Genomic DNA, 11,089 nt, shown 5'->3' with positions numbered 1-11,089 from the left:
GATATAAATACGCAACAATTTTGCAGCATTTCGCAACAATTTCAAAAAAATCAAATATTGTTGAAAAATTACTGAAATCTGCTGTTTTAAAAACTTGAAAACCATTCCATTTCCACAAAAAATTATGCAGCAACCTAATATCACAGCCTAGAGGAGGATCCCTGGCCCCTGGGACTGAATAAACTCAGATTACAAACTTAGAAAAAAAATTGAAAAGAACTGCAAATTAAATTTAAAAAAACTTCTGAAATTCGTGACATAAAAAAGTTCCATTACAACTAAAAACTATGCAGCAACATATTATCAAAATCTAGAGGAGGTTCCTTGTCCATCGGGGCTGGAAAAACGGGGCTGGAAAATTTTCTCAAAAATTTGTTAAAAATTTGGGTTATGAAAATGTTGAAAACCAATCCATGGCAAACAAAAAATTAGTAACCTATTATCAAACCCAAGAGGAGAGTTCCGGCTGGAAAAATTTAAATAACGACAATGTAAAAAAATTGCAAATTTTATCAAAAATTGCTAAAATTGCAAATTCAAAATTCAAAAAACTGAAAAAATGAGCGATGCCAAAATGGTGAAAACCTTTCAATCTTTCAATTGCCAACAGAAGCTATGCAGTAACCTATTATCAAACCCTAGAGTAGGTTCCTTGGCACTTAGGGCTGAAAAAAAATCAAAAAATGTTAGTTTTCAAGTACAATAACCCAAGATTAACAGCTGGCACTTAAGGTAGGGCCCTATTGCTTTTTTAACTGTTTCATAGCATGATAATAAAATGTTTTGTAAAATTAAACGGCTTGATTTCATAGTTGGGCAAAATCAAACTTTTACAGTCATTCACCTAAAATGCAAAAACGCACTTCAGCCACTTTTAGAAAGAAAACGTGAACTGGCACGCTAGAATATTAGAAAAGGCTTTGGAGTTCCAAAGAACGACTAAACTATCAACTTTTTCTTCAAGTTTTTTCTGTTTAGATATGAACGAAATTAAATAACTGAAGTTAATAATAACGTATTTGATTGATGTTTTGCGTTTCATACCAACTTTTTAAACAATTTTAACTCGTAACTGCGTTTTATGTTAACAATTTTAACTCGTATCATGTTAATGCACCATCATAAATTAGCGCAATGAAGCAAAAAGTATATTGGAAAAGCCTAAATATCCACTTGCTGCAGATTTTGCCAAAAAATTGTGGGAAACGGTTTTTGGCAAAATGAACTCCCGTTTAGTTATTATTGATTTGTAGTTCTATTTGGTATGGACCACCTATTTTTGGGTTTTGAAAAAAAATTGTGCAATTTTTACTATTGCTTCAGGCCTAATTCAGTTTCATTGCAGTAACTTTATTGCTCTGAGTTAGGAGAAATTGTTTTTCGTTACAATGCAGAATAAAGTCGTCCAAATTAGATTTTCTGAGTGCAAAGGATAAACTAAAAAAACTAGGGTTTATTCCTCTGTTATTTTGTTTTCCACAAATTATAAAAAGTACACCACGTCATAGTTCTCAATAAAAAAATACATTGATAAATTTAACTTGAGTAGCTTAATTGAGCAACTAGCTCAATTAATTCGTAGAATTAATTCGGCTACGCCATAGAATTAGCGCAATTTATTCGCTGCGCCATCCTGCTTAAAATCTCTGCTTGTTTTGTCAGGAACATTTTTGCCTGTTTGTGTAGTAAAATTTTGCATTTTGGGGCTATTTGGCTGGGATTGTTTCGTCTGGACACATTTGACAAGTTCCGTTCAAACTTAATTTAATTTGCGGAAATAACTTTAAATCCACAGCTTTTTTACTAACATCTATTAACATAGGATTATGGATTGCATTTCAGTTGGTAAGTAACACTTCATTCTGTTGTCGTGCATCAAGAAATGCCTAGCAACCGAGTTATAAATTCTGGCAATTAATAATAGAGTAAGGTGGATTAAATAAGTGAAATTCTAAATTTTAGACTAATGCCATGTATTATGATGAGATCAAGGATTGCAATCCAACACTTGATCAATTAAAGAAGATTTGGTTTTATACAATTGTGCAAGTATGTTGTTGCAATTTGTTGCAAGCATTTGTTGCATTTTTAGTAGCATCGTTGAATAGTAATAACAAGACTCTCCTCTTAATAAGTCTTCAAAAATTGTGATCGCAAATAGGATATTTCAACGTATCCCTGAACAAATTCTGACATTTTTTTTCAGTGTGATAATTTCTTGAAAAATTCGATTGATAGTTAGATTGTATGGGCATCAGTAAGTGTAACAACTACCAATACTTAAGTCCTATAATTTATTAAAACTTCATAATACAACAGGAAATAACACGTACATATTCCTTATCAAGCAATTATATCTCAATTACAATTACTTCAAAAACAGTTGAAGAAGAATGTATTTTTTATTCAATCAACATGGAATTTGATTACCTGAACAATAGCTCCTAAAAATTGCGGTTGTTTAATTACAAAAGTTTGATCTCTTCCGTTTGTACCTCCAGTCCCGAGTGAGCTTCGAATTTGCAAACCCCAGATTCACGTGCCATTTGTTCAGATATAGTTCAGCAGCTATTTAATGGCCCTTGATCTGTTACTTGTCCCGTAAGTTAAAATACCAGAAGTCCTAATCAGTTGATTTGCACGAACTTTTGACATTCGTAAAACTTTAAGTGTTCTAAGCAAAGATCAGTGGCTCCGTAGAGTCACTTCGAAATTCGCGACTCATATTTCGATCTACTAAGCCGTTCCCGATAAACGCTAGAAGTTCTCAAAGGCTTCAACCAGAGTCCCCCCACCACCACGAAAATATATCTCCCCTTATGGTTTATTTACGGTTATTGTGCTGCTATAGGTTATATGTCAACAACGATTTTAGGGCTATTGTGGAAAAAAAACCCGAAGTTGCACGTCAACATTTATCTGCGATATATCTGATATATTTCTAAGAAATATACCCAATTTCTTAGAAATATATCAAAAACTGGCCTTTGAACTATGCTTATTACTTTTCGCTTATTACTTATTAACATTCGCTTCCAATTCAAAGTTGGGATCTTTTCCGTTTGTGCCCCCAGTAATCCCAGTTACAGAGCATGTGTAATTACATAGTACATCATTATGAAAAAATCTTGCATGTGCGTCTGGGGGATGCAAATAATATGCACCCACTAAGATGGGGGCACAAACGGGCACACCCAAAGTTGTGATAGGCTCTATTCCTATGTTCACATTCAATGAGATTAATTGTAAAATCATGCTGAAAGCACCACGAGAAATAGCATCAGACAAAGAGGCCTATTACATTTAGAAAACTAGCACCAGCAGAGAAGGTTCAAATTCAGCTCGGATGATACAAAATTATTAGTCTATACTCTATGTACGGTGGGATGAAAAAAAAACAAGCCTGAAGAAGCATGCACCAATATAATAATCGACTATATCTCAGTTTAATATAAATTAACCTATGCGTTATGGAAATTAACCTTGTAATGTAAAACAGGAATTTAGCACCGATATATAACAGCGTAAAAATTTTATTCTTTTAGAACTTGGGAGTGCTTCCTCGAACTAATAACAGAGAATCTCCCCCGACGAATTAATTGAAATTTCATGATTTCACGAAGTGATTTTGCTAGAATCATCGACTATGATATTGATAACCAAGTTGTCTATTGTAGAATCGAGGAATGGGAATTAGAACGCATAATAAATCCGGCATATCGAGCGCATAGATAAAAGCGTTGATAACCCCGAATACTAAACATATGCGGCAGATTGCCGGAAAATAGCAGCAATTGATTCCCATAACCCCAATTGGGATTGAAAGGACAGAAAAAAGGCAGAAAAATGAATTTTTTAGGCAGAAAAAAATTCAAAATGCGAAATAATTTGTTGTCACTCTGTAGTTAGACATATTCCCGTTTCTTAATGGGGATACAGAAGCTAACATCAATACGAATAAGCACTAGAGATAACTAAGACTATAAGGAAAAAGTTCAAGTAGCGGGCATAAAAAATTGAGTTTTATGGATTCATACGGTTTCTAAATTTGATTTCTTTTTCGTTACTGACTCTGTTAATTTTAGATTGCTCTGCTGAGTAACTGCTGTTTGAACGCATTTTGAGCAGAATGATAGAAAAATTAAAATGCCCTCGAAAAGTCAAAAAGATGTCACCCAAAAAACGACAAGCTGAACTAAGTTAAAGGGAAGCAAATTTTATTCGACCGAGTACCAAAAATTAGGTCCTCTATAATAGCCAGCCAAAAAATAAACCTCCAGATTACCTATTTCCTCAAAGCAGAAGGTGAAGCAATTAGGCCTATAAGCGAGGAGTAATCAGCTGAAAGGCTCCCGCTCTAAAGTAAAACATACCCGGCAGACTGCCGGAAAATAGCCGCAGTTGATTCCCATTACCAAGATTGGGATTGAAAGAAGAGAAAAAACTTATTATTTTTGTACAAAAAATCCAAAGTGCAAAAATTTTGACGTCATTTTGGAGCTGAACATACTCGTCTTTCGCAGTGAGACGACACACAATAGTATCAACACCAATAAGCGCAATAAGCGCTAGAGATGGTAAATAAGAACAAAGTCCGAGTAACGGGCATCCAAAGTTGGGCTTTATGGGTTTATCCCGTTTCTATTTCTGATTTCGTTTTTTGATACTACCTCTGTTCATTTTGAATTGCTTCGCTGAGCAACTGCTGTCTAAAAACACATTTAGCAGAATGAGAGAAGAGTGAAACTAGGCTAGAGAAGTCAAAAAGATTTAACGCAAAATGTTGAGCAAGCTGCGAACTAAGGTAAAGCAAAAAATTGTAGTACGAAGTAAAAAATTACAAAAAAAATAGAAACGCTATAAAAGCCGGTTGAGAAGCTGAGGCGGCTATTAAAACCATAATTACAAAATTTAGATAAAATTTAGGCCAATAAAAAATTAGAAAATCGGTTCACTAAGACCGTAGGTTTACCCTTTAATCGTCCCAAAGCTTTACTGATAAAATTGAGAATAAAAAGCAGTTATTTAGGCTCACAACCGCCTCAAATAACAGCCTTTTATCTTTCTTCAACAACTTTTAAAAATCAGATCTATTTTTAACTTGATAAAGTAACTTAATTAAAATAGAAAAGCATTTTTATTTCAATATTTCCGAATTTTCTTTTAACAAAACTGTTGTCACCACAAAAGAGGGACTCGGCACTAACGACGGTCATCTCTTGATCACATAGACAGCTCAACCGGGCCCAAATGGTTTTTAATACGCGTGTTCATTTAGATTTTAGCCCCCTAACTTAACATTAAACATTAAATTGAGAAATAGCACAAAACAGGTTTTAGGCATTTATCTTTACCTTCGATTTTGGTCAGCATTCGTTGGTATTCATAAAGAGATCCCGTATTGTCTGATCTGTAACAAGCCAAGTATAGTTTGCTACTATTCACTTCATACAAAACGTTTTTTGACAAGATACTAGTTGACCGTTGGCTTTGAAAGTGGTTAAGGACGGTGTTAACCTGTACACAAAATTTTTACCAATACCAAAAAAATTGTATGAAGTAAATAGACAACTACCTTGGTTATCAAAATCGTGCTCAATATCGGGTTTTCGGATCTATCCTGCCCATCCCCCAACAAACTACGTTCGGATTCAGCGTTGAACTGTATGCTTCACCATTCATTTTTTAACACGTTAGTTGGTAAGAAGCACATACTCGTTGGGGAGTAAAACTTGAGGTACTCGTTGAGGTGAAAATTATATGATCACTCATCATTGGTATGGGGTCTGAATAGACTCGTTTTCCTTCACAAGCTTATTTTTATTATTTAAGCACTATTTATAAACCCAACAGTGCAGAAGAATTGACCAAGTTTATTGAAAGAGGGTGGGGGAAGGAAACATCCAGAAATTTTTTTAATTCCAACTACTACATTAGGAATACTTTCAGACAATCCGTGAACAAAAATTGTTGACCAGTTACCGGACATATGATTCTGCCGCCATTTTTCTGAGACATTTCAAGCAGCGCCTCCGTTGAATACGCGTGACCATTTGGTAGCATCAAGGGAGGGTTATGTTCATTCATAATTTCGCCAGTTATTCTGCATATCACTCGTGATTGACTTAGAGTTCCGGTTGGCAAACCCCGGGCTATTTCCTTCAAGAACGGGTCACAGGTGGGGCAGTTAGCGTTTGCTTCTCCGTTTTTGTAACAAGATGAAGTTCTTATTGCACACAAACCAGTGTTAAACAGCTGGGCGAAGAGCGGTGTTGAGTTTATACAATGCACTTTGTAATTATCTGCTTTAAACTGCTCTGCTAAATCATTCCACCGTTCTTCTTCGAAAAACTTTCTGTAAGGTGAGCTCATGAAATTCTCAGGAAGGTAAGCCAGAATTCCAGACAGCTCTTCCAGCTCTTTATACTGATTATGATCTGTCATTGCATTCAAAATGTAATCTTTAGCATAAGCTAGCGCTTCGATTTTCATATCCATTCGGACCAATTCTACAAAGCCTTGTTTGTGAAGATTGAATTCTAAAGTGCTTCTGATTTTTTTCAGCTTCGATTTATTTTCAGCGCACCATGCTAAACAGGGTGACGAATTTTTATTTCTGAGTGCGCTTTCAACTGTTCTAGCTGTTGCGAACACCTCAACATTGGTCAATTTTCCGATATCTGTTGCCTCAATTAGCAATCTCGCCGATTCATAATATCCGTTCATTAGGAAATACTCAGCAACCAAACGATTAATTCTGGTTTGACGCCAACTGGACGCATCGTTAGAGGCTTCGGAATCGCTGCTTGATGGAAGATCCGAGAGCGATGCGCAACTTTTGAGATGTTTAGTTCTGTCTCTTATAGCACCTGTTAGTACTTTTTGATTAGCAACGCACTCTTTAGCCCGTTCAGATAGAGACTTCATGGATTGTTCCACATTAGCTATCAAAACTGGCAGTTCTTCTGCATTGCCTCCGTTTTGCAGTCCATTACATGCATTTATTACATGGGAAACTTCTCTGTCGATGATTCGTTGGGATGCTCTAAATCTTTTATTTAGAACTTCATAAGGGACTTTAAGCGTCTCGTATTCCAACGCTTTAACTTCATCCATTTCGAAATCTGAAACATGAAAACTGAGATCAGATATCGAGGTGATGATTTGTACATAGCTTACAGTTTATGAACAAACAGTGGGTCGTTTGAGTCAAGAAAGAAGAGAATGTTATAAATTTCTGGACAAAAACAAAACACAAACTAAGTTGTAATCTTTGAGTTTTCTATCAATATACCACTCAATTTTGACCTCCAAATTTGACCTTCAAGAAATTAAGAAGAATACCAAAATCGAATCCATCATGAAACACAAGTTTACTTAGAAGCAAACGTAATTTTCATAGCATTTGTTGGCGAAATTTTGAATCCTTGTAAAGAATCTTTAGCTAAACTTGCGTTGTTTTCATTATCAAAGTCCACAAACGCCATTCCTCGTTTTCCAGGCAAAATTCTCGTAGTGACAAAACCGGTGAATTGTTGAAACAACATAGTTATCATGACTTCGTTCGCTTCCTCGGGTAAATTTGTGATGAAAAGAACTTTATCCGCAACTTCGCCTTCTTGCACAATAAGCGGACCACTCGTACCAGCAGAAGTTGGCTTTTTCTTTGCAGCCTGTTTCTTTTTGTCAACCTTTTTGCCTGTTGCTCCTTTCTTTGCAACAATGACTTCTGAATCTGTTTTAGCGTACTGGCATCTCAATTGCTGATCCAAGAACGGAAAGCCTTGTAGAGCTCGGAGAGCTTTCGTTGCATCTGGTATTTCTGAGAACACTACAAAAGCTTGACCTCGCATTTTTTCTGTCCGCATTGCAACTATGTCCATTATTGGCCCATACTGTGAGAAAAGATAATACAACTGTTTCTTCAATTCGTCTTTGGCTATTTTTTGATTGAGGTTTTTAATGTATAGTGTATGGTTAGGTCTGATATCTGCCATAATCACATCTAAAAAAGATTTCAAATTAGATATGATCTAGGATACATTAAAAAAACTTATTTAATAAATGCCCTATCGCCAACACTGGGTGAATATTCGCTGGTCCAGGGCGCTCCCAGCACTACGTCTTCATAAATCGTTCCGTATTTCTCAAATCTATCAATAAAATGAACACATTACACACAAACATCAGCAGAGAAAAATTAAAAAATAAAGATAGACAACAGCCTAGGATACATATTTTTACAACGGTATAGGATACATATGCTGATACATCGGGTCTTTCCCTTCATAGCCCCCCCCCCCCCTCCCCCCGAAAACGTTTACCCCACAATCGGTAAATATAGCATAAAAAGTAGTTAAATAAAAAGAAAGTCTCTCATCTAAAAGGGTCGAGTCAACTCCTATATACATTTACAAATCGTGACAGCTGTCAAAATTAAAGCATCAAAAGCGAGAAAAACGAACAGCGGAATTACCGAGAAAAAAGATATGAGAATCAAAATCATTATATAAAATAAGAAGATCTAGAATCAAAATAGCAAAAATTTATAGATATCTAGGACAGCAGTCACCCCTCCTCTACAATGGTTCCTAAAGAAGCTTCTACTGTAGGGCGCCTGAGCATGGAGCGTGCGACACGGAGTGTGCAGCTACGCAAGAGCGCGAAACTTATTTTTGTCCCGGTGTAAGTGATTACGTCTGAATACGAATCCTCTTTCTTATCGCTAATCATGGTAGCCATTCTCTGTAGGGCTTTCGATGCGGACCGACAAGCTCCTACTGTAGTGGAGAAAATTAACGAAGACAGAAGGTAGCTTTCCCGATATCGATTATCCTTCGCTCGCTTTTCAGCTTCTCGATGGATTCATGATACTTGTCGGAATCCGGTATGCTTCTTGGGCAACTCTTAGGAAACGGTTTAAACACTTTCACATAAAATAACGTTCTGCTGAAACGTGATTCGAAGAAACCATTAGCGTTGATATATGGTCTAGCGCAGTCACTAGTAGTGGTACTTCTATTTGCGAAGGTTTCACCTTGCAAAGTCTGAAGACAGGGCTTTATTTCGATATCATCGCAAAATTTGTTGAGCAGGTTGGAAAATAGTCAGGAATGTCATAGTGTCTGATGAAAGTAGAGTCACCTCTTGAGCAATGAAGAGCGTGCGATACATTAAAATTTCTCAACATAAGCATTTTGATGGCAATTTTACGGGATCCTAACCCTATCTCAGAAAATTCCATCTCAAAACTCTCCCTTAGTCAGGTTGAAATGCTATCTATTCAATGGAAGTGCGTTTAGCCAGCAAGACGCTCCTTTTGAACGCCAATTGTTTCACTCGGGCACGTCCCTGCTTTTCTTTTCTGAAGATTCTTTCTTGATGGAAATCTGCTTCTGATTCTATAACTCACCATATCTGAGTAGATCTTTCATTTGTTTGGCCCGTCTTCAGGCAGAAGAATGTTTAGGCCACCTTGTTTTGCCCAAAGAGAGAAAACCTTCCGATATTTATCATTGTAAGAAAGATGTTCCAACAATGAAGGCAAATTTTTCTCGATTATGTTTTCAGCTTCACGCAGCAGACGGTCAGAATTTGGAGTAGTTCTTGCAAAAAAGTCCAAACTTACCCTCAGAACTTGTACACATTCTGAGGGGACAACTATGTTTGGCGAGTTTGCTAAACATGCTAGAGTTTTTCATTAACTTATTTTCAATGAAATCATTCCAGCTCCTATGAGAATCAACAACTGAACCCAGAACACGATGACCTTCAACAACATCCAATCTGGAAAAAAGGTCTCTTGGCCTTCTGAACAAATTCCACTTTTGTAATGAGAAAACATTTGACTACATTGCAACCAAATGCACTGCCATGTTCATTGAGCTTAGCCAGTGATTCATGCCTACCAGCCACGTTGACGCCATCTGCGTACCATTTATGTGTAAAATGTTGATCTTCAAGCATGTCGATGAGCATATTATACTCCATAAAAGGTAGAGGTATAATTTTTGGTGGGTCTCTAATCTTTTTTACGGTGCGGGACTATATCGAAAAGACAGTTATATATAATAGCTTAAGTTTTGTATTTACCATTCTTACTATTTCAAAATAAAAAATATGCACTTGCAACTTAGAAGACATTGCGTTTGATATAATTGGGGTTTTCCGCTTTGTAGCACGGTAATAGGAGGGGTTCAATGTTTTAAAGGATTTTTCCTGTTTGTGTCTCCCCAGATTAGTGAGTACATAAAATTCGCACGCTAAGACGCTCGTTCCATATTTTTACAAAATGACTTAAATTGTAATAAGAGGCGCTCTATAACTGGAGCAGCAAAAAGTACAACACCGAGTTACAAAGACGTAAACGATCCGTTTTATGACCAGAGGATTGAAAAAAAAGGGGAGTAAAATCCAGAAATCGTACTATTGCTCATCTCTTCTAAAGAGAACTCCAAATGTGCTCCAGAAATAACATGGCACCGTTGATATTTTGCGCCACAAAAAATATCAACCGAGATTCCAACCAGCAAAACGATGTCTTGTCTTATAGTGTTCGTCTACAGCAATTTCCAGTGAGTTTGCACCATTTAAGCCCAAGCACCAAGAAGCACAAGTTATTTCTTAAACATATATATAAAACAAAACTCATTACCTTTTTTGGTCTTGTCTTCCTCAATTCGTTTAGTTCGAGTTGTTTTGTCCAGTATCCAGTTTTGAACAATCGGTTACTGTTTGGATCTTCTCCATTTGCCAGGATATTGATGTTATTTTCTTATAATTGTCAATCATATATCATTGTCATAGGCCGTGAAGTTAAGAGTACACGACAGTGGTGGCAGTAGTACAGGCTTCAGGGAATATTAGTCCTATTGGTTGGCAAACAAGTGTTCAGTTTAATGAATTTCAGTTTAATTTATTGAGTTTTTTCATCGTGCTTGTATGAGCCGCATTAGCAGTTTATTATCCAAGTACACGAGTCCGTTTCGCTGCATTTCAAAATATTTCCAGTACAAAAGAGTGAGGTTTTTCCGGGATATTTCATGCATGTTTTCAAACCGCTCTTGATATTATATCACAAGGAACGCGG

At 36.4% G+C, this 11,089-nt stretch overlaps 2 protein-coding genes across 2 annotated transcripts; both read right to left on the bottom strand.

Moving 5' to 3' along the window:
• Positions 1-5,900: 5,900 nt before the first annotated feature.
• On the bottom strand, positions 5,901-7,149 carry LOC142334923 (E3 ubiquitin-protein transferase MAEA-like). Its single transcript, XM_075383255.1, has one exon. The coding sequence runs from the start codon at positions 7,114-7,116 to the stop codon at positions 5,929-5,931; it is 1,188 nt and encodes a 395-aa protein (XP_075239370.1). The 5' UTR covers positions 7,117-7,149; the 3' UTR covers positions 5,901-5,928.
• Positions 7,150-7,214: 65 nt separating this feature from the next.
• LOC142334933 (U2 small nuclear ribonucleoprotein B''-like) lies at positions 7,215-8,008 on the bottom strand. The gene has a single exon (XM_075383265.1). The coding sequence runs from the start codon at positions 7,995-7,997 to the stop codon at positions 7,374-7,376; it is 624 nt and encodes a 207-aa protein (XP_075239380.1). The 5' UTR covers positions 7,998-8,008; the 3' UTR covers positions 7,215-7,373.
• Between the last annotated feature and the right edge of the window lie 3,081 nt (positions 8,009-11,089).

Source organism: Convolutriloba macropyga, chromosome 1, assembly GCF_964194025.1.
Source record: "Convolutriloba macropyga chromosome 1, txConMacr16.3, whole genome shotgun sequence".
In the NCBI taxonomy this organism is placed as follows: Eukaryota; Metazoa; Xenacoelomorpha; order Acoela; family Convolutidae; genus Convolutriloba; species Convolutriloba macropyga.
Note: the sequence above shows the minus strand (reverse complement) of the source record. Positions and strands in the feature narration are given on the sequence as shown.